This window comes from Gnatocerus cornutus, unplaced genomic scaffold, assembly GCF_029298725.1.
Source record: "Gnatocerus cornutus isolate USDA-ARS CGAHR unplaced genomic scaffold, icGnaCorn1.1 ctg00000033.1, whole genome shotgun sequence".
In the NCBI taxonomy this organism is placed as follows: Eukaryota; Metazoa; Arthropoda; class Insecta; order Coleoptera; family Tenebrionidae; genus Gnatocerus; species Gnatocerus cornutus.
This window is the reverse complement of record NW_028275382.1, coordinates 975,458-998,772: the sequence shown is the minus strand read 5'-3', so window position 1 is coordinate 998,772 and position 23,315 is coordinate 975,458. Positions and strand designations below refer to the sequence as shown.

The 23,315-nt window shown below is 36.3% G+C and overlaps 1 protein-coding gene, 1 long non-coding RNA gene and 1 other non-coding gene across 3 annotated transcripts; 2 read left to right on the top strand and 1 right to left on the bottom strand.

The window, feature by feature from the left end:
• The first annotated feature begins 3,926 nt into the window (after positions 1–3,926).
• On the top strand, positions 3,927–4,906 carry LOC148166016 (brachyurin-like). Its single transcript, XM_088049498.1, has 3 exons — positions 3,927–3,980; positions 4,033–4,238; positions 4,287–4,906. The coding sequence occupies exons 1-3, from the start codon at positions 3,927–3,929 to the stop codon at positions 4,834–4,836; spliced, it is 810 nt and encodes a 269-aa protein (XP_087905624.1). The 3' UTR covers positions 4,837–4,906.
• An 11,741-nt stretch (positions 4,907–16,647) lies between these two features.
• LOC148166015 (uncharacterized) lies at positions 16,648–19,550 on the bottom strand. The gene is made up of 2 exons (XR_015771063.1): positions 19,463–19,550; positions 16,648–16,944 (listed from the first exon to the last, which is right to left on the bottom strand). It is a non-coding gene; the product is annotated as an uncharacterized LOC148166015 (long non-coding RNA).
• A 2,289-nt stretch (positions 19,551–21,839) lies between these two features.
• On the top strand, positions 21,840–21,935 carry TRNAL-CAA (transfer RNA leucine (anticodon CAA)). Its single transcript has one exon. It is a non-coding gene; the product is annotated as a tRNA-Leu (tRNA).
• The last annotated feature ends 1,380 nt before the right edge of the window (positions 21,936–23,315 follow it).

The following is a 23,315-nucleotide window of genomic DNA, read 5'->3' as shown; positions in this document are numbered from 1 at the left end:
TGGAGTGCAACGTACATTTTTAGTCTTATTCTACTATTATCCAGGTGAATTAAGTTTTGCCTTGGTAGGCGGTCCTCTTGGAAAAATTGAAGGTGTTATGGAAATTCTTCCGTCTTGGACTTGAATTTCGGCGCGAGTAATACCCATATTAATAGTCATAACAACATTTGCGACAAAAGCCATTTTTTATATTGTTACGAGAAGATTTTGGAAGTTTCCAGCGCGAGTGTCTCGAGTGTTCTAGCTGGTTCGAGTAACGCACTTTTCGTGGAAGTTATTGGAAAGTCGATTAATCGAATGATTTCTATAATGTTCAAAGCGCTAAACAAAGTTGTTATTGTTACAATTGAGTGTGACAGTTTCTATAGTTCTTGGAAAACATTTTTTATTTTCTGTTTTGTCAATTTTGACTTTTGTCACAAATATAAAAATGTTTTCTGCTGCGAAATATTCTGATATGCTTCTGTTATATGAAGAATGCAGATGTAATGCTGCTAAAACCGCCCGCGCCCGCCTGTACAATCAGCGTTTTCCTGCAAGAGTGGCTCTCCACAGAGATACGCATTGAGTCGTCTACGTACTACAGGTACGATATTACCACCGCGCCATCGGGAAAGCCATCATACGCTTGAAGTTTTGGAAGCACAAGATGCAATACTTCAACTTGTTGAAGAAGAAGCAGTGATCAGCACTCGTGAAACCGAAAGGCGAATTGCAAACGTTTCACGAACAACTGCATAGCGTATTATCTGAGAGCAACAACTCTATCCGTTTCATTACTCTCGTGTGCAAGCTTTGGAACCAGAAGATGACCCTAAAAGGGTTCAATTTTGCGAGTGGCTGCTTGAAAAAGCACAAAACGACCCAAATTTTGCTGACAGATCCAACAATACCTTATAACCATAGGAACAAAATTAGTAAATGTCCAAAGATGAATTCCATTATTACAGAGAGGTTCCCAAAAGTTGTACTTTTTGGAGTGCTTTTTATAAATGTTTTCAAAACGCAATTTGCCATTAGAGTTTTTTAATCCTAAACCCTTCAACTTTCTCTATGTTTAAGGAAGCTAACCTTATGCGAGACACCGTGTATAGTCTACTCAAATGCTTCAATTTGATTTCTCTAAACAGCTCTCGGAAAAAACCAATCAAAGTGCAAAACCGATACTCTATGTTTAGAGATTACATTTTAACAAATGTTCAATTTAAATTAAGTGTAATCAAATAAAGTTTGTTTTTTTTTTGTAATATGCCATTAAATTTTATGAAAATTAGCAATAAATTCGTTTTTATTATTTTGAGTGCAATGTAGTGAATCGTTTTTCTAGAACCGGAAGTGTGCACAAGGGCAAATCATCAGGACGACCAAGTGTTAGTGCTGAGGACGTGGAAACTGTTCGACAAACAATGGAAGAACAACCACGAACATCCATGCGAAAATTAGCTCTACAAATGCACATGCCATGCTCAACTTGTCACAAAATTGTTAAGAAAAGACTGAAATTACATCCTTATAAAATCATTTTACATGTTAAATGTGAACCCAACGGGTCTTAGGGAAAAATGAACAATTGTCAATGTGACAGCTGCTCAAAATGTAGCACGTGTAATAATTTTTGAAGCGGCAAAATTTAATTAAAATCATTCTGACAGTTAAGTCATGACCAACTTGATGGACAAACATTTATAGACATTCTGTACAATCGACGCAAATTGAGCTGAAGTTTGTTGCGAATACTTTTGAAGAGCTTTCATGACAGTTGTGGTACTGGCAGCAATTCAAACAGACAACATAACCTACAAATTACATTACCAGTTTAAATTTTTATTTGTTTATTGTTGGGATGTCTGATATGGTTACGTTTAAAGGCAGGTGGCGGAAACGAAAATTTGCAAGAGAAGATCAAAGTTTGAGTGCTTGCTGCAGTTCAAAAAACCGGTTATTGGAAAACAATTTTGAAATTTCTCCGAAAAATGCTGTAGAGACGTTTATTTGAGAACAAGTAGTGCAGATTACGGAGTTGAGAAAGAAACTTATTTCTAATTTGCAAAATATGTTCGCGACAACCAAGCAACGTTGCCGCATTGAACAATGTACGTTAAAGTGTCACTTTCGGTTTTCTTGATTATTTTAAGAAAAACATCTAGACAATATTCTGGGTAATTTTCACAAAAATTCTAGGACGCGTTAATATTTTAACAGCTAAAACTAACTTGTTACACGGATTCTTGTGACAACTTTGACTTCGATTTTCTCGAAAACTGTATCGATTTATAATTTTTGTAAAGTTGTTAGTGCACCTCTATCATAAACTTTTGCAAAGTGTTATTAAAATCCTAGGAAAACAGTTACGTTGACCATATTACTTTAAGGACAAATTAAATTAGTCTGATAGTAATGTTTATGATTTGTTATAGTGTTATTGTTTCAAAAAACAAATTTAAAATTTAAAATTCAATACCATCGATAAGTCTTTGGTCGACAATGTTACTTAAAAGACATTAAATTGGAAACAATCATTCGACAGACGATGACTTTTAGTAACATTATTAAATGTCAATCTATAACAGTTGTTTTATATTATGTGTATAAAATGATATATACAGGGTGATTTTTTTAAAACGGCAGGCGTTGTAGAATTTTTATTTATGAACCGATTTCAAAAATTTAAAAAACAAATTAAATAGTTTTTAATTTACTATAAACTGATAATTTTAAAATTTTTCTAAATGTCTTAGTATTTTTTGGGCGATACTCAACTTTCTTATTTTAAATTGGAACCTATATTTTTTTTTTCATAGTTTGAAAGATATTAATTTTCTTGATTCAGAAATGTGTAATATGTTCTACTTTTAACCAAAAATATTTTTAAAAAAATTATCAAAGTTGAAAAAAAATAAGCAATAAAAGTTAATAAAATCTAGGTGCATGGTGTCAAATAAAAGAATGCCGTTATTGTAATGTCAAAAAGCAGCAAATAACAGAAAGGATCGACATTTTTTTTTTGAAATTATTAATAACAAAAGACAATAATAATTACAAATCAGAAAAAACAACTACCTAATTTAATTAAAATACTGTTGAAACGCCATCCCGTTTTTTTATTGCACAATTGACACCTACGAGAAATGCATTGTGCATTGTAAGGTGTAGCCCCATCTTGTTGAAAGAAAACTTGTTCTTTCTGTTATTTGCTGCTTTTTGACATTACAATAACGATATTGTGTTATTTGACACCACGCATCTAGATTTTATTAACTATTATTGCCTAAATTTTTTCATTTTTGATATTTTTTTTTAAATATTTTTTGTAAAAGTAGAACATATTACACATTTCTGAATCAAGAAAATTAATATCTTCTAAATTATGAAAAAAAAAATATGGGTGTCAATTTAAAATAAGAAAGTTGAGTATCGCCCAAAAGATACTAAGACATTTAGAAAACTTTTAAAATCATCAGTTTATAGGACATTAAAAACCATTTAATTTGTTTTTTAAATTTTTGAAATCGGTTCATAAATAAAAATTCAACAACGCCTGCCGTTTTAAAAAAATCACCCTGTATAAATATAAAATGTAATTGTGTAGTAGATTTTTCAGTATTAGCAACTTACGCAAGTCATTGCGTATCAAATAGTGAAGTTATTATACTGCACAGCTCGCTTATAATACAAAAAATGTTATTAGGCCAATAGGAACATAAAAATTTTGTTGAACGTCAAGTGGATTTCAAAAAGATGCGAGTATGGTATTAATTGTACTATAAACTCAAACTATTTATTTATTTAGAAGTAATCTACAAACATGAAATTATCACGTTTGCACTTCGTTTGGGCTTTCCCCCAGAGCTTGTCGCAGAATCTGTATTGAGGTATCTTAGAAAACTATATAAAGCGTCAAACGTCCAATTTTTGGTACAATCAAAATGAATTTCATATACGTTCTTGCACTAACATCTGTGGTTTCGGCCTCTCCTCAGGTAACTATCAACTTACCATTTTTGTGAACTAATTTAATGATAATAATTTTAGCTCATTTCTGATATTTATAATTATCCTATCAAATCTGTTTTTGCTAAACCTGCTCCCAGAATTTTTGATGGTCAACAAGCAACTCCTAATTCATTCCCGTATCATGCTCATATTTCAGTGCTTTCAAACGTAAATCCAGCATGGATGTGCAATGGAGTTCTCGTTTCCCGAAACTATGTTCTAACGCAAGCAGCTTGTCTTCACGAGTAAGAAATGTTTTAAAAAAATTAAAGTGCTTCATACCTTCTTTTTAGGGCAATCCATGCTAAAATAATTTTGGGAGCTTTTAATGTTGAAGAAGAAGAAGTCACTCAAGTCGTTTTAAACAGTACAAATTTTATTATTCATGAATTCTACGATCATTCCAAAATTGGAAATGATATCGCACTTATCCAGCTGCCACAACCTGTTGTAGAAACTCCAGTGATTAGATCGATTGCTTTGCCAAGTGATGAAAACAACGATTTCTCCCATACTTTGGCGACTATCAGTAGCTGGATGAAGACGAACCCTGATGGACAAACTATTGACTACCTTTTACATTTTTCTCAAGTTTTTATTATTACAAATGAAGAATGTGGCACTCTTATAGATTCAAAATTGATATGCGCAGAACCCCTTCCTCACAAACAGAACGGGTTATGTGAAGGAGATGTTGGTGTGCCACTTGTTACCTATGGTCGTCTAGTTGGTTTAGCTGCTTTCGTTTTTCCAGAACAGTGTCCCAGTTCTGCACCATCTGGATTCACACGAATTAGTAGTTATATTTCTTGGATATTAGCAAACTCAGATGTTCAGATTTGAGTATATTGCAGATATAAAAGAAATGCCTTAACACCAAAAATATAAACTTAATAAAAATATTGAAGCTTAATTTGTCTTGTAATTTGGAAAAATAGAACCCCCAAAAAAGCGCATTTACTTTAAGATTTATATTAGTCAGCATTGCAGACTACGACTTTGAAATAAATAGTTTTTTTAATTTTAGTAAGTGATATTCATTAGTTATTTAAACATCCAAAGCGGTATTGTCGTTTTATAAGTTAAGGGCAAATTTTGGAAACGAGGGCTTGTGAAACTTTTTTTGCACGATCAGAACAATAAATCATATTGTTTAATCACCATTAAACAGGGATTTTTGGGATTGTTGCGACAATGGACAAAATAATTGCATAAAACGCATCATCAGCAATAGTGACACAACTGCATCATCCAGTGACTCAACTAGGTCAAATGTGACATAAGTAGGTCACCTAGTCAGCAACGACCAAACAACAGTCATGTCAACAAGGGATGAAGTCAGTTATGTTGTACATTGTAGCAACAAGCAACTTTAGAACCACTGACATGTAAAGTTAAACTTAAGATGTATACAGGGTGTTAGGTAACGTTACGGCCATAGAAAAAGGGGTTATGGAGGCAGCCGTGAAAAGTAATGTTTCCAAGTTTTTTTCGGGTTTTCTTGATCCGTTTAAGAGCTGGAAGGCTTTGATTGTGACCAGTCAGGGAACAATTTGCATAAGGTTACAAAAATTTGAATCAGAGTTACTGAAGGAAATTTTTTGTTTGATGTCAAATTGACAGTTTTTATTTTTTATCAGTGGCGTACTTGTTCCATTTTTGTGGACATCACAAATCAAGTTCGTCAAAACGAAAATGTGTTGGGTACAATAAAGGAAACATTCTTGCGTCGTTTACAATTATGTGTTCAACAAGATGGTGGCCATTTTGATCATCTATTGTAGTGTTGCTTTATAGTCTGTTTTTTGAATAAAAATGCTTTATTGTTTTTCCTTTTTATTAACGCCACTGATTTAAAACTTCAAATGTGACGGGAAAGTGACAAATTATTCGTTTGGTCCGAAAGCTACTTGGATTTCTGTAAAATTGAAAAATTATTTGAAGCCATTCTATTGGTCAACTTTAAAGCCTTGTAGCTTTTTAACTAAAACGAAAAAAATAAAATTAATTGCGGATTCCGAGACAGTTTGCCTTCCTTAATTACCCATTAGTCTATGGCTGTAACGTTATCTAACACCCTGTATTTTGTTCATCTTACTATTCAAGATATTTATAATAATAAAGTTGTATTGAAATCAAAAATTTTTAACCTACAACTTCATGAATTGACAGTAGCGATTTTGGTAGGAGGTTGAACCAAGTTAACCTACTTATTCTCTTGATGCCGTGTAAAAAAGTGGTTGTCTAGATATATCCACTCTAGATGAGTCGTTTCCAATGTAGAGCATGGGCGGAAGTAATTTGGTAACAGTTTTTTGGAAGCAAATAAACGTTTAACAATATTGGACTTTTAACTTTCTTTATTATTTTTTTAATATGATTGTGAATAAAATAGTATACAAACCTCGGTAGAAGTTCGATTCCTATCTCTCGAGAAATTGTTCACCTCGGCTAACGCCTCTGTGACAAACTTTTTCTCTCGAGAGGAATCATGAACTTCCCACCTCGGTATGTAGGGGAGAGGGGGGCATAGTGGGGTACTTAACAATCAATTAGCCACGCATGTTAAAATTATAGAAATTAACAATTTTTTTTTACTAAATATTATAGACTAATGTATTGCGGATGATTTTTGTTGTACTTTTTTTGATTACCATAAAAAACTTACGACATGTGAGCATTATTTTAAAAAATGGGATTTGCCCCGCTTTGCCCCGCACATAGGGGTAAAGTGGGGTACCCTATGGGAAAATCAAATTTTTGAACAACTGTGTACCTATTTAGAAAAAGTAACATTTTAAAATTACTTAGGCATCAATGCATATTGCACATAAATGAGCAGGTTCATCATATTTAGCCACTACATTTGTATGACTAGATTTGAAAAAAAATTGCTCCCTAACTTCGCGAATTTTTTAACAAAAACACTGAATTTCACATTTTGTTTTATAAAACATATAGTTTTTCACATTTTGTTTTATAAAACACACATGGTTAACTGTCAACTAACAACCAATTAAAACACGCTATTCGACTTTTTTCACGGCGTTTGATTTGAGCAGCAGGAGTGTTACTCCGCTATGCCCCGGTACCTAACTATGCCCCCCTCTCCCCTAATCTACTATTGTTGCCATTGATGTAAGAGTGGTTTTGAAAACTTCTATGTCAACAATTCACGAAACTATGGGTGGTTTTGGAAGATTGAAATAACAAGTACAGGGTTATCATAAAAAACTGTAGTCAAGGGAAGCTGTGAAACAGATCAAATCGATGTCTGCCTTTTTGAAATACGCGCACAAGATTACACCAAATCTGGGATTTGTTCGGGCAGACTGTTGGCGTAACTGTGTAACTGTATTTAAAGAATTTTTGTAGAGACCGATTGCCAATAGTCGTAGGTAATTAACACAGATGATTACTTGGTTCGTGTTCCGAATGAATTTTTTTAGGTTATACTTAAATTTACACTTTTGATTGACAATTATGACAGCAATGCTAATAATGTTGACGTTTAAAATATAATTTGAAATCACATCGTAGGTAAGCTTCGCAAGAAAAATTTCGATTATTTTTCATAGGCGAGTTGACTAGTCTTTTATGATGACCCTGTAATATTCTTAAATTATATTTTTTTTTGGAAATTATTACAAATTGTTTTGTTTGAGTGGTTAATTAATGTACCTATTGTAACGGATCAGATAGAGCGAAATCAAGTAGGTAGAACAACAACGGAGGCGACGAGGGGCAGATTGACATTAGAGAAATAAGAGAGAATGGAAATAGTGCAAGAGTTGTTGAAGAGTTGTTGTAAAGTCGTTTTTGGGTTTAATAAATAATATATCGAACACGAAAAACGTTACAATTGGTGTCAGGTGTGGGGTTGTGAATTAAGAGACATAAAATGGCTGAGGAAAGTCTTGTTAAAGGATCTGAAGGTAGCAGACCTACGGCGGGAGCTAGAGGAACGCGAGTTGGACGCCGAGGGTAAAAAGACCATACTCCAACAGCGGCTGCAAGAGGCAATACGAAATTCAGGAGAAGATCCAGAAGTATTTTTATTTCAAATTCCAAGCGACGTGACAACGATGCTTCAGATGATGGAAAAAACCTGCTAGATAGAACAACTGAGTTGGAGCAAAACATGCTGGTAAATTCTAGAGAGCTGCGTAAAGAATTTAAAGAACAAGCGGAACAATTGAAGGATGATCTATCAGACTTAGATCGTCGATTGCTGGCATTAGAGGAAAAGATCGAAGAAAAGAATGTTCAAGCAACGTTGCCTATATTTGAAACATCAAAACTGCGTCTAAAACCTCCGCTGTTCGATGGAAAGTCCTCATGGGCCACATACGTTCTTCAGTTCGAAGCAGCGGCAGCAACGAATGGATGGACTCCAGCGGAGAAAGCAACAGCATTGATTGTGGCCCTGCGCGGTGAACCAACTGAGGTTTTACAAGCTCTTCCTCCAGAACAACAACACGATTATCAGCAACTGGTGAAACACCTAGAAATGCGCTATGGACAAGCTCATCTGGAACGTGTATACCACTGCCAGTTAAAGAACCGGTCCCAGAAGCTAAATGAGAGTTTACAAGAATTCGAGGCCGACGTGGCTCGTTTGACGCGTCTAGCATACCCCGCGACTCCAGAGAACGTGCTGGAACGGCTAGCGGTGGACGCGTTCATAGACGGCCTTCGTGACAGCGATACGAGACACTTTTTACTGATGGCTCATCCCGCGAAATTAATGGATGCGCTTGCTCGTGCTTTAGAATTTGAAACAACGAAGATGACATCAAGAAGCCATCAAAAGATTCGAATGGTTGAGAGCGAAGAGTTGGAATGTAAGGGAGAAGATCTGGAGGCTGCCGTGAAGCAAATTTTGAATGAGGTCATGAAAAAAAAACGTCCGATAAGATGTTGGAACTGCGGAAAAGAGGGGCATGTACGTAGTTACTGCAAAGAAAAGCCCAGGGAGACGTCGACCTATCGCCAGCAAGCCCCAAGAGCACAAATCGCATCGCTAAAACACCAACCGAACAGCGCTTTCGTGGATGGCCTTATTGACGGAAAGTTACACATGCTGCTGCTAGATACAGGTGCGACAAAGACAATTGTAAGATCGGATGTTATCAAGACTGACAAGAAAGTATCGCCCACCAATTGAAGATTACGTACTGCCACCGGGGAAGCAGCTGTAACCCATGAAGAAAGTGAGGAAGCCTTCGGGAGGCTGAAAGAGGCTTTGACTAGTGCCCCGGTGCTCAGTTATCCGATGACTGATGGGAAGTTTATACTGGACACCGACGCAAGTAATGTGGGAATAGGAGCAGTACTGTCTCAAGAACAAGACGGACACGAAAAGGTCATCGGTTATTTCAGTAAGACCTTGTCGAAATCTGAAAAGAACTATTGTGTCACTATGCGAGAGTTATTGGCGGTCGTTAAAGCTGTTGAGCACTTCTACAAGTACTTGTATGGAAGGAGATTTCTGCTGAGAACAGACCATGCTGCATTAAAATGGCTTTTGCAGTTCAAGAATCCTGAGGGCCAGGTGGCCAAATGGATTGAGAGGCTCCAGGAATTTGATTACGACATCGAGCACCGAGCTGGAAAAATCCATCAAAATGCCGACGTCTTATCAAGAAGACCTTGCGAAGAGGATTGTAAACATTGTCAGCAAGCGGAGGAGAAAGATGAATCTGCTCGCAGAATTAGAGTAGTGAACGACCGTTGGGAGAATGAGAAGCTTCAAAGGGATCAAGAAAATGATCCTGACCTGGGGCTGATGCTTCAATGGAAAAAAACGGACCGCCGTCCGACATGGGAGGAGGTCGCGCGGTTTTCACCTGTTGTGAAATCCTACTGGGCTCAATGGAACTCCATTGTCGTCGACAATGGATTGTTGAAAAGGGTATTGCGGACATCGGAGAGTCAGGAAGACAGAAAGCAGTTTATAGTTCCGAAGAATCGAATATCCGAAGTGCTAGGAGAGGTCCATAGTGGTACTACAGGGGGGCACTTGGGGGTAGCCAAGACGCTCGGTAAACTGCGAGAGCGATTTTATTGGGTAAACTGCAAGGCAGATGTGCAGGAATGGACAAAGAAATGTGTGACATGTGCGGCAAGTAATGGGCCGCTTAGACGTCGAAAAGCACCCATGCGTCAATACAATGTTGGTAGTCCTTTTGAGCGAATGGCCGTGGACACTGCTGGTCCATTTCCAGAGACTGACGACGGAAACAAGTATATTGCCGTGGTTATGGATTATTTTAGCAAGTGGGTCGAAGCATACGCTTTGCCTAATCAGGAAGCTGTAACTGTGGCGGATGTTTTAGTAAGAGAGCTCGTTTGCCGATTTTTAGTGCCGCTTGAACTACACTCAGACCAACGAAGAAATTTCGAGTCCGCGTTATTCCAGGAGATGTGTCGCGTTCTAAAAATTCGCAAAACCAGAACAACTCCGCTACATCCGCAATCTGACGGGATGGTGGAGCGAATGAATAGGACAATGAATCGGTACCTGACAAAAGTTGTCTCTGACCATCAAAGAGACTGGGATCGTCATCTTCCATTCTTTTTGTTGGCATATCGTTCTTCGGTTCATGAGACCACCGGACAAACGCCTGCAAGTATTTTAATGGGTCGTGAGTTACGTCTGCCTTGCGATTTAATGTTTGGATGTCCGCCTGGACAAGATATTGCATGTGAAGACTACGTCAGTGGGCTACGCAGGAAAATGGACGATATTCACCACCGGGTGCGTCATAACATCCAGATAGCTAGCGATCGGATGAAGGAAGCATACGACGTTAACTCGTCGTCGTCGAGGGTTGTCTCCAAAGTTACAAACCTCGTTGGAAGGGCCATATCGGGTTGTCAACCGCATCAATGACGTCATCTATGCTATCAAGAAGCTTCCTAATGGCAAAATGAAAGTGATCCATTTCAATCGGTTATCACCATACTTTGGGGAATAAGAAGGCGTGGTTAGAACTTTATCGCCACCTGAAAAGACTGTCCCCTGCTACCTTTTCGAGACCTCTCGGTGCAAGAGAGGATCTAAATGCAAGTTTGCTCACAGGCTGACCGGAAAAACACTTCGAGACGAAGAGTATTTAAGAAGGGGGCAATGTAACGGATCAGATAGAGCGAAATCAAGTAGGTAGAACAACAACGAAGACGGCGAGGGGCAGATTGACATTAGAGAAATAAGAGAGAATGGAAATAGTGCAAGAGTTGTTGAAGAGTTGTTGTAAAGTCGTTTTTGGGTTTAATAAATAATATATCGAACACGAAAAACGTTACACTACATAGAAGTTGAAAGAAAAAATATAAAACTTATGTTAAACTTTAATAAAACGCATTTTATAAGCGCGGGTTTTAAACTTTTTAAAAAAAAATCTTTTTTTAAAGATCAACAGTAATCTGCCATCAAGTGACGATTCATCTACCCTGATACCATTCTTTCATCATCATTACTTTTAAAATGATAAAAGCTCTTTCCCTGTTCTTCACTATAATTTCCTAGATTCTCAGGAAATCTATCTAGACGACTAGAGAAAGTGTAACTTTATGCTCATATTTACTGAAAATCTTAAAACATTCTTTCGGGAGTCACGTGGCGTGCACAAAGCGAATGAATTTTAACAAGATAATAAACACTTTATTAGTGCCTAAAAAATGTTAAAGAAATTTGCCGTCCATTACAAATTGTGGGTTCCGATTTTTCCACTGACTTTTGCAGTTAACCTCAATCGTAGAACAAAGTTAATTTTGAAACAAAAACTGTTCTAGTTATGGTCTGACACCTGAAAATCAAAGACTTGGACACAAAATCGTAACTGAAACGTCGTTGACGTGAGTGACATTTTAGGTGTAGTTAAGGTTGAACTGCTAAAATCCTAACGGTAAATTTCAGTTTCGAAGCAACTATGCATCGGTCTCACTCGTCTCACTTCTGGGTAGGTAAAGTTTTAGGGTATGGTCAAGTCGAGGGTCAGATCATAAAGTAGTAAATAAACCATAAATTTAACGGAGAAGAAATGCAGCATTAGTTTGAAAGTTCTTTGCACAAATATTTCACAAACAAAAAAGGGACACATTTTTAAAACAAATGTTTTTTTTTATAAATAAGTTTTGCTTATATAATAAGCAAAATTAGTTTCAGGTGTATGATCAAAAGGAATTTGAAATAGTAATAAAATTAATAAAAACAAATAATATAATAAAAAAAAAACAAAAAAACACAAAAAAAAACTACAAAACCAAAAAAAAATCTACTAAAACAAAAAGAAAATACAAAGAAAAAAATAAAATTATACAAGAAAAAACATGAAATGATTACTCAAACATAAAAACAAAAAGAAAAAAACAAAAAATATGTGAAAAGCCCACTAAAGGCATTTCTTTACCATTTCGGGTAACATACATGACATATAAAAGTCTTTTAGTTTGATTAACATTACATCACAAAATTCTTCATTCTTGAAAATAATATCATATAAACACCCTTTTGGAGTCCAAACTATGAAAAAACAGTATCTTCTTCTCGTATCTAGCAATTGTCTTTGGACTTGATAAAAATACTAATGGTTTTTGTTTAGTGAAATCGTGTTTGCTCCAGTGATCAAACAAAATTTTATTTTTTTCTTTCCTGCGGTGTTAAATTTTCGAGCCTATTGTCGCCTATCAGCCCATCTGGTGAGGCTGCCAAAAATGGATTGTTCTGACATATGAAAAGTCCACCCGGGAGAAATTTTGGTTCATGTGGGGGTGAATCTCCACAGTGAATGTCCAGGTTCAGATTTTTTAGTTGTTCTGGACAACATCCTTTTTCCTTTTCTTCTAATAACTTATACGCGCAAGCCAAAGCTTTGGGTTCGTTTTCAATGCCACAAAACGTGTATTTGTTACGCGAAATTTTGATTTTTATTATTGCTGCTGCCACCTTCGCTCTACTGTTTTTGTTTTCAACACATTCATGCTTTGCAGTTCGCTGCCTTGCATAGTTAGCCATGCTCCACTATGCGCGCGTGTTTTTTTGAGGTGAGGAATTAAATTAGAAATTAGTAATTAAAACGATTAAATCTTCAAACTATTTTTTTAAAGTCTTTATGTAGATTCAAGAACAGAAATTTGTATTTGTGGAGAAATTATTTATTTTCGAAAAATCAAAATTTCCTATTGGCAAGACATAAATAACTATTTTGTCCGTAGAATTTTGAGCTGGCGTCTCTTGAAGCATTTTGGAGTAATGAAAAACCACTACTGTAAAAGGTATCATTCGTCCTACAAGCAATGTGGCCACATTACTAAATGGAGTTCTCTGCATTGAAGGGTGAGAGTTTGTGTGAAAAATAATGTCTTTAACTCACTTCTAGGGAGAGTTTTGGCAATGGTATACTAAATGGTGATCCAATGTATGATTGGAGTTACCATGAAATCGGAAAAGGAAGCATTGTGGTACAACTAGGTAGACTAGAACTATTTAAAAATCGATATGAAGCGATCTTCTTTTTAGCTCAGCCGTATTTGATTTCTGCAGTCAAGTTGTGGTTAGATGAGCGATATAACTATACATATAGTATACAAACTGCAATTGATAAATCGCAATGGGAAACTGCTGTCAATAAAACCGGTGCTTTCTATACTGGATGGCAAGAGCACACATTTTCAGAGAGACGTGTTATTTATTTCCGCATTGTGGGGACATCTTGCGAAACAAATGACGTAAGTGTGCTAAATATTAGAATTAAAACTTCAATTCTGTATAATATATTTTCAGCGCCGCTTTGTTTGTTGTCATTTTGAATGCAGTTCTAACCCGTCCGCGCCGAAACCACTGAATGCAATTACTCAACAAAAATAAATAAAAATTAAAACAAAAATGTATTAATAGTAATAATAATAGTAATAACCCAAAAAGCCCGCCAAACAAACATTAACATGCACACAAAACATATATTTGAAAATAGCGCTAAAAGTTGTTGTTTATTACAATTTTATTGTCTTTTTACATACACACTTACCTACTTAATAATAATAATGTATTTAGAGATAATAAAATACAAATTAAACCAAAAATAATTTGAAAAGATTAATAATTTTTTGATAGACTAAACAATTACAATAGGACTAATACTAGAAACTAGTAAACATCAAACGCCAGGAAAAAGAATTTTCGATATCTTTGAAAATTCAAAGCAATGGTTTTGTTCAAAATTCTTGCTTTGCAGAATTAATGCATTTTTTGTATTGACCCAGAATAACTTAGTTTCGAATGGAATAAACTAATTAATTATAATGATAAGAAATATCAAAAAAGCAAAATATTCAGATCAATTCATGTTCTCATTGAATAAGAAGTATGCGCCTTTTACAAAATCTTTCAATAAGCTGTTAGATATACAGAGTTAATTACTATAAGATCACGAGCCTGGCGAGACCAAAATGGAACCCAAAATACTCCTACAAGTTAAGCGGCTGCCCGAATACTTTATTGTGATCAACGATGATAGTTATCTGAATTTTTTTTGACAATTCATGTGCTGTCGTTAAATTTTTCAGGGGACACATTTGAATTCAGACACTTTTGCAAAAAACGTTATACAATTCTCGCACTGCAACGGTTTTGCAACTATCTAGCAAAATGTTACCTTCACCTGTGGTTTGGACGTCAAATAATGCTATCGAACTGTAAAATCGTAGTTACAGTAACTCGAATGTAAATATTTAGCTATTTTTTGCAGCGCCGATCACGTCTCATGTTGGGGATTTGTAAAATTATAAAAACAAATAATTTTGTGAAATAGCCCAAAAGGTGTCAGAACTCGCAAAAGATCCGTTAACCAAATTATGCTTAGCATTGAGTGGTGGCGATTAGCTGGAATATTGTGTCACTAATGAACCAACAATCGATACATTTACTTTTTCCGCACCTAATTTAACCAACAACTCCACTACTTCCTTGTGTCCGTTCTGAGAAGCAGCCATCATCGGCGTCCAACCGTTCTTTTGCACTGCATTGACATCTCCACCCGATTTAACCAACAACTCCACCACCTTCTTGTGTCCGTTCAGAGAAGCAAACATCATCGCCGTCCAACCCTCCATGTCCACTGCATTGACATCTCCCCCCGATTTAACCAACAGCTCCACCACCTTCTTGTGTCCGTTCAGAGAAGCAAACATCATCGCCGTCCAACCCTCCATGTCCACTGCATTGACATCTCCCCCCGATTTAACCAACAGCTCCACCACTTTGTCGTGTCCTTTCTGAGAAGCAAACATCATCGCTGTTCGACCGTCCTTGTATACTGCACTGATATCACCACCCGATTTAACCAACAATTCCACCACTTTCTCATGTCCGTTCTGAGAAGCAAACATCATCGCCGTTCGACCGTCCTTGTAAACTGCATTGACATCTCCACCCGATTTAACCAACAACTCCACCATTTGCTCGTGTCCGTTCTGAGAAGCAAACATTATCACCGTCCCACCGTCCATGTCAACAGCATTGACATCTCCCCCCGATTTAACCAACAGCTCCACCACTTTCTTGTGTCCGTTTTGAAAAGCAGCCATCATCGCCGTCCAACCGTCCATGTCCACTGAATTGACATCTCCACCCAATTTAACTAGCAACTCTACCACTTTCTCTTGTCCCTTCTGAGAAGCAATCATCATCGCTGCCTGACCGTTTTTGTTCACTGCATTGACATTTCCACCCGATTTAACCAACAACTCCACCACTTTCTTGTGTCCGTTTTGAAAAGCAGCCATCATCGCCGTCCAACCGTCCATGTCCACTGAATTGACATCTCCACCCGATTTAACTAGCAACTCCACCACTTTCTCTTGTCCCTTCTGAGAAGCAATCGTCATCGCCGTCCATGTCCACTGCATTGACATCTCCACCTGATTTAACCAACAACTCCACCACTTTCTCGTGTCCGTTCAGACAAGCAAACATCATTGCCGTCCAACCCTTCATGTCCACTGTATTGACATCTCCCCCCGATTTAACCAACAGCTCCACCACTTTTTTTTGTCCCTTCTGAGAAGCAATCATCATCGCTGTCTGACCATTTTTGTTCACTACATTGACATTTCCACCTGATTTAACCTACAACTCCACTACTTTTTTGTGTCCGTTTTGAAAAGCAGCCATCATCGCCGTCCAACCGTCCATGTCCACTGCATTGACATCTCCACCCGATATAACTAGCAACTCTACCACTTTCTCTTGTCCTTTCTGAGAAGCAATCATCATCGCCGTCCGACCGTTTTTGTTCACACCATTGACATTTCCACCCGATTTAACCAACAACTCCACCACTTTCTCTTGTCCCTTCTGAGAAGCAATCATCATCACCGTCCCACCGTTTTTGTTTACTGCATTCACATTTCCACCCGATTCAACCAACAACTCCACAACTTTCTTGTATCCGTTCTGAAAAGCAAACATCATCGCCGTTCGACCGTCCTTGTACACTGCATTGACATCTCCACCCGATTTAACCAACAACTCCTCAACTTTCTTGTATCCGTTCTGAAAAGCAAACATCATCGCCGTTCGACCGTCCTTGTACACTGCATTGACATCTCCACCCGATTTAACCAACAACTCCACCACTTTCTTGTGTCCGTTTAGAGAAGCAAACATCATCGCCGTCCAACCGTCCATGTCCACTGCATTGACATCTCCACCCGATTTAACCAACAACTCCACCACTTTCTCGTGCCCGTTCACAGAAGCAAAATCATCGCCGTCCAACCGTCCATGTCCACTGCATTGACATCTCCACCCGATTTAACCAACAACTCCACCACTTTCTCTTGTCCCTTCTGAGAAGCAATCATCATCGCTGTCTGACCGTGTTTGTCCACTGCATTGACATCTCCACTTGATTTACCCAACAACTCCACCATTTTCTCGTGTCCGTTCTGAAAAGCAAACATTATAGTCGTCCAACCGTCCTTCTGCATTGCATTGACTTCGCCACCCGATTTAACCAACAATAGGTTGGTAGCACCCAAGGTTACTAAAATTATAATGCATTCACGATCTTTTTAGATCGCGGCAAGCCATGGAAATCTAGTAACTTGGTTGGTAGTCAACCTCTGTGAGCTAAAGTTTCCTGAAAGTAATTGACATTCGTTTTGTCGATTGGAGTTGCCACTTTTTTTTGGTTATGAGTAGTGTCTAAAACAATGATCTAATAATTTACTACTAGATGCACCTTAAGCCCATGTTGCTAGCGTGGAAGCGTCCTCAACACTAGAGAGAGAAAGTCTACTTAGAAATTTCATAAGTGAGACAAAGATAGGTAGAGAAAATGTCACGTGATATCGGGAGACGTCATTTTTCTTAGAAACCGTAAACGAAAGTGCATACTAGCCTGTCTTTGGTGACTGACAACTGATTGGCTCTAGCGTTTTAAGGTTATGTGTCAAATTCAAATTCGATTTGTAGTAGTTTTATTAAATATGGCTAAGATGTAGATAGTCTGAGATCCTATTAAACTAAATCCTGGATCATAAACTAACTTGATTAAAAACTTTTTTGATGGTTTTGTAGTGCGAACATTCAGATCTGTTGGTGTGCTAATCGTAGCTTGACCGAAGTACCGAGGATAGTAATTAACATTTGAGTAATTACGATCAAAATGGAATTGGAATCAAGTGAAAGATTGGAGCCTGTATTTTTACATTACAATCAATTTAATACAAGTGTAAATATGAATTCCTGCTTTGCCTCTTTGCCACCAAAGCTCATATAAGTTTGATTATGACATTTTTTCGTTCCAATCAAATCCTTTTAGAATGAATTGAACTTATCTTGTTTACATAGCTTGACAATATCTCAAACAATAATTTGTTGTAGCTGTTAAGCTTGCGGCTCACGTAGAACAGAATAATTTTTCATCGTTTGCTAAACATCTGTATTTGTAAAGGACCACTAGGTATGCTTCTTTGGTCTTCAATTAGGACTTTGCTTAGTTTAACATTGTGGTATTAATCGTTGAGAATTTATTTCAAAAATTCCAAATCTGACAACTCTAATAGCAAGTGACGTCTCCCGACATCAGCTGATTTTTCTATTGCTATCTCGCTCTAGTGTTGAGGACGCTACCTCTCTCTCTACAGTGCATCTATTTATTTATGACATCGTTGGTACTGCTATATTTTCCGTTGTGCTGCTTTATTTTGTCGCACTTACACCAAGTGTTCAGATTAATAAAAATGTCAAAAGTGACAGAAGTAGTGGCAGCCATTAATCAAACACTTTTTATGAGAAAGTTCTCCTAAGAAGACCGGGATTAAATTTGGAAGGTTTTAAACTTTGCTAAAACTTTCCCGCACAGTTGTGAGAGAGAGCTGCGGTCGCTGCAAATGCCACGTGAATGATTCGAGTGATTTTGATTGGCCGAACTGGTTGCTAGGAGCATTGAGTTGTTATGGTTGTTACAAACATACAAACTGTGCAGACAAATGTGTGGTGTTGTTACACTATCATTCTCCACAACGTTGAAATCAGTTGTAAATCCCAGCCTAAGAATTGATTTAACACAAATTGAAGCCACAGGACATCAATATTCTACATTACGTACATCAGGAATGAACTAAAGTCCCTCAAGAAGTATGGCAGGAAAGAAAGGTATACTAAAATAAGTTTAATCATCGCTCTGATGATAGCATTTCTATCGAAACGCGCGTCAGCATTTTCTGTCAAATTTGGTGTTTGGGGAATAAATTGTAATTTTGATAAGATCTTGTTAAATTTATTTCTACGATAAATTCAAATTCAGATCATTTAAATTATCGAACAAAATCTTTTTTACCTATTTATCGTTGTTAGAAGTAATTGCGTTTAGAAATTAAAAGATATTTTGCCGGTTTACAGAAGCTAAGTTAAATCTTTGATTTCGATTAAATACTTAACATCATCTTAAAGTGACATGTAATCCTTCTTCCGCCAACCAAATGTTAGCAATTCTCAAATTAGTTGCAAGATTACTTTAATTTCAATTCTCTTGTTGTGTAAACCGGCCCATTAACATTAAAAGCTGAAGATCGGCGTTTAAAATAACTTTCTAGTGACGTATTCGCGCCAATTTAAGTGCTAAAAGTTTGTAGCAAACCTGTTAATTTTAGTAACCTTGCTATAAACCGAAATTGTCACTTTGACAGATTCTAGTGGTTCTAAAATTAATTCAAATGTTTTTACATAAAGCATTTTTTGTCAATTGATTCTACTAGTTTTCACTAATTACCGTCTTTTGTTTAGTAGTGTAGGTTATTTCAAAAATACCCTGTATATGTATAATTAATTTTCTGTTAAAAAAACCGTATGTTCCACAATTGCTAAGAAGCGAATAAAAATATTAACCAAAGCTAAAGTTCCATAATTGTGGTAAAAACTTAAGTTATTGTGTGAAGTGAATAAGTGTGAAGAACTCACCTCAGACATTTTGGAAAGAGCTTAAACTCAAATCACTTTATTACTACCCTGGAAGGGTAGCTAATTTGCGCACATGCACGCGTGAATACTAAAATCAAGTCAAAGTTTCAATACCACTTAGAAGGGATTGATAAAAAATTGATTTAAATGGACTGTCGAACCTACTTATAGATAAGTGTATGGTCGTCAAAATGACTACATATCTCAATTAAAAAAATATCTCGCTATCACTTTTTATCGAACTGAATTTACGCAGCCCGAAGCTAAAATTAGATACAAACCGATCATTCAGAAAAATTACTTAAAATGCCTAAAAAACAGTTTTTTGCAACAAGTGTAACCTTGTGAAAACCGCCTGTTGCCGCTTAGACTAGCAATTCTCATTTACTTTATGTACTGACTTATGACTTTATAAATATAATAAAATAATAGGAATAATAAACATCAACACTAAAAAAAACAAGCATTAAATATGCATAAAATATGAATAAAAAAAATAAAACAAAAACAAGTTCAATTAACTTATAACAAAAATTAGAAATTGAACAAACGTTTAAAAGTATCTTTTGAATTCTTTTGGAAGCCTGAAACTTGAAGAAAATCATTCAAACAATCGTACAAGGTGTTTATAAATGTTTCTAGCATCAAGGGGGGGCTTTAGAATTCCTGTCATGCGCTATTTTGCCGCTTTGTTTTGATAGTGGTTATAACTATCTTAAAAATTATATAATATGTCACTTACGTCTACAACTTTTCAGTTACGGTTTTGTGTCAAAGTTTTAGATTTTCAGGCTTCAAACCACAACTTGAACAGTTTGTTTTCAAAACTAACTTTGTTCAATGATTGAGGTTAAGTACAAATGTCATTTGAAAAATCTAAACCCACATTAGTAACGAGCGGCAAATTTATTTGACATTTCATAGCCATCCTTGATGCTAGAAATTGGAATATCATCAACAAAGTGATCTTTGCTTGAAGTGATATTGTCTAAATCATAATTATTATTATCTATTTCTTCACTGTTATTTTGCAAACAAGAGAAATGCAATTGACAAATATGAGAAGACGTTGATAGTTGCAAGTGCAAACTACCCTCAGTTGGAATTGGCATTGCGTTGTAGGTCAAGCGCTCTTTTCTCTCATTTTCAAAATCAGTGTCAACAAAATTATCCAGACCGTAAATTTCCTTAATTTTTTTACGATCTTTCCATCAGTTTTACGGGGTAACATGGTAAAGATGATATTGAATTCCATAATTAGAATAATAAGAAATGTAAAAATAAGTTTAACACAGCTATTTTGTACAACCTTAGAAAGCAATTAGGATGAATGAGTCAAAATCCTCAGCAGTTTGACTCATCACTTGTCACAATTCCTTCCTTTTTCTGTATAAATTAACTCCGCTGGAACTGCTTTGTACCTGAACCTTCATTCTACAAGGTGTTTATAAATGTTTCTAGCATCAAGGGGGGGTTTGGAATTCTTGTCTTGCGCTATTTTGCCGCTTTGTTTTCATAGTGAATATTGTCACGTTTGGGGTGACAAGGACGGGTAGGTTCGATTGGGGGATGATAAAACAAAGAGACTATACTGGGCCACCAAGTAAAATATAATGAGACAAACTTACGTTTCGAAGACAGACATTGGGTTGAGGGGCAGGCACCTGACAGAACAACACCAGACACTATCGTCACAACACGCCACCAGTTCTTCTTTTTGTCAGTGGTGCTACTCCCTCTTAAATACCGTCAAGGGTTTAGGTCATTTCTTCGTGCAAAGTTCAATATTGAGAAATGACATCATCATCGACACATTGCGATGTACCAAAGTTACTGCTGACTCTTACCATTTCGCTGACGTCTGTCGTCACTCGGTGACCTAGTATCAGTGAAATGGTCGAGCTAATTACGCAACGAGGAACTGACTCAAACCCTTGAAATATTATAAATAAACATTAAATTTAGGACATTGATGTGACAATATAACTATGCTCACAATTATTTCAAATGTCACTCACGTCTACGACTTTTCACATACGGTTTTGTGTCAAAATTTTAGATTTTAAGGCTTCCAAGCACAACTTGAACAGTTTGTTTTCAAAACTAACTTTGTTCAATGATTGAGGTTAACTACAAATGTCAGTTGAAAAATTTAAACCCACATTTGTAACGAGTGGCAAATTTCTTTGACATTTCATAGCCACCCTTGATGCTAGAAACATTTATAAACACTATGTACCTTTTTTTTTATCAGATAATTTTTATCTCGGTTGTATTTCTCCAGCTATCTAAGATATCATTTAAAATCAAGATTTTTGATTGGCTGAAACAAAACATTTTGCAGTTTTTATTAAATTGTTTTATTTGATACTGAAATGTCAGGTTGGCCGAGCGGTCTAAGGCGCCAGATTCAAGTTCTGGTTCTCGAAAGAGAGCGTAGGTTCGAACCACGGTTCGAACCCTACACTTGACAGTTTTTAAAATATCGTTGTAATCTGATAAGATAAACAATACAGCGCGGAAATGTGTCAATCTCCAATATTTCAATTCATGCATTCATCATGCCTAGCAAAAAACTCATGATGTTGGGAAGAACTATAAATTTGTAAGTTAAAGAAAAAAATTTTTCAAATTTTCTCTTCTCCCGTTCACATTTTTTCATCATTTGGAGATTACTGTTGTTAACAATTGAATGTTGTTATACAACAAAGATCCAATACTCCAAAATTGTACCTCTTTGAGTAATTAAACAAATTAAAAGTGTCACTACCCAATAAACACAAAACTTTTTCGAATTTGCCGCTTTAATAAGTCTATTAGAGTACTCAATTTGGAGTCGTTTATAGGTATCTACACAATATAACCAGTAATGTCACGGGCCCATAATTTGCGATACCACTCCTTATGCGCGAGAACCACTCAGAGCCCGCCTCAACGGTTTTATCTCAGCGCTTATGTGGCGCGCAGTTTAAAATGGCCTGAGACAACATTTCTCATCGACGGAAGCATTAATACAATGTTATCAGGCGTCTACATTTTATACTTTTTTTTAATTTTGAATTAGATATGCAGTTTCCTTATTATTATCAAAAATACACATGTGTGCTATTATATTTTAGTATTATATTACATACTCCCTATACTCCAATTGCCTGTAAGTTATTAAACAATCCTACTATAAATTTATGACATTCAAGTTCATCTGCAAATATTTTCACATTATAATCAATTTATAAAAGTTCCTTTATGAATGAAAAGCCTTCAAGTAAACACTGCTGTACATAACTTAACAAACTTGTTTACTTTTTTAAAACCTTTTAATTTTGTATTGATAGCTGATTAGCGCAATCATCGTTTTTGATTTACCAGTACCACAATATAACCTCCAAATGTCTCGAAATTTTGTATTGACAGCTTAGCTCGGTCATCGCGACAAATATCACCAACTTTTCCACTAGATTGTGCCAAGCATTTCTAAGCGTTTGCCTCACTCAACGCTATTGGTCAGAATCTGGTACACAAGGCCGTCTAATGCCTAATGCGTCTAATTATGGAAGTTAAAAAAAATCCGTGACAGTACTGGTTATATTGTGCTAATTAGTTCTGCCAATTCCTTAAAAACAAAATTTCGTACTTTGAGTTCTTATACAGGGTCCGGCAACACTTGTGTTCACCCCCAAAATCACCTTTAATTTTAAAGATAAAACTTTCCAAAATTGCATACGCTCACGGTTAACAAAGCTCTAGAAGCTGACGCAAAAATTTGTTTTTTATCACTGATAGTTTTGGCGTCGCGACGCTTTGAAAATGTAATTTTTAGGTAATTGTGAGGGAGTAGTGAGAGAATGGGGAG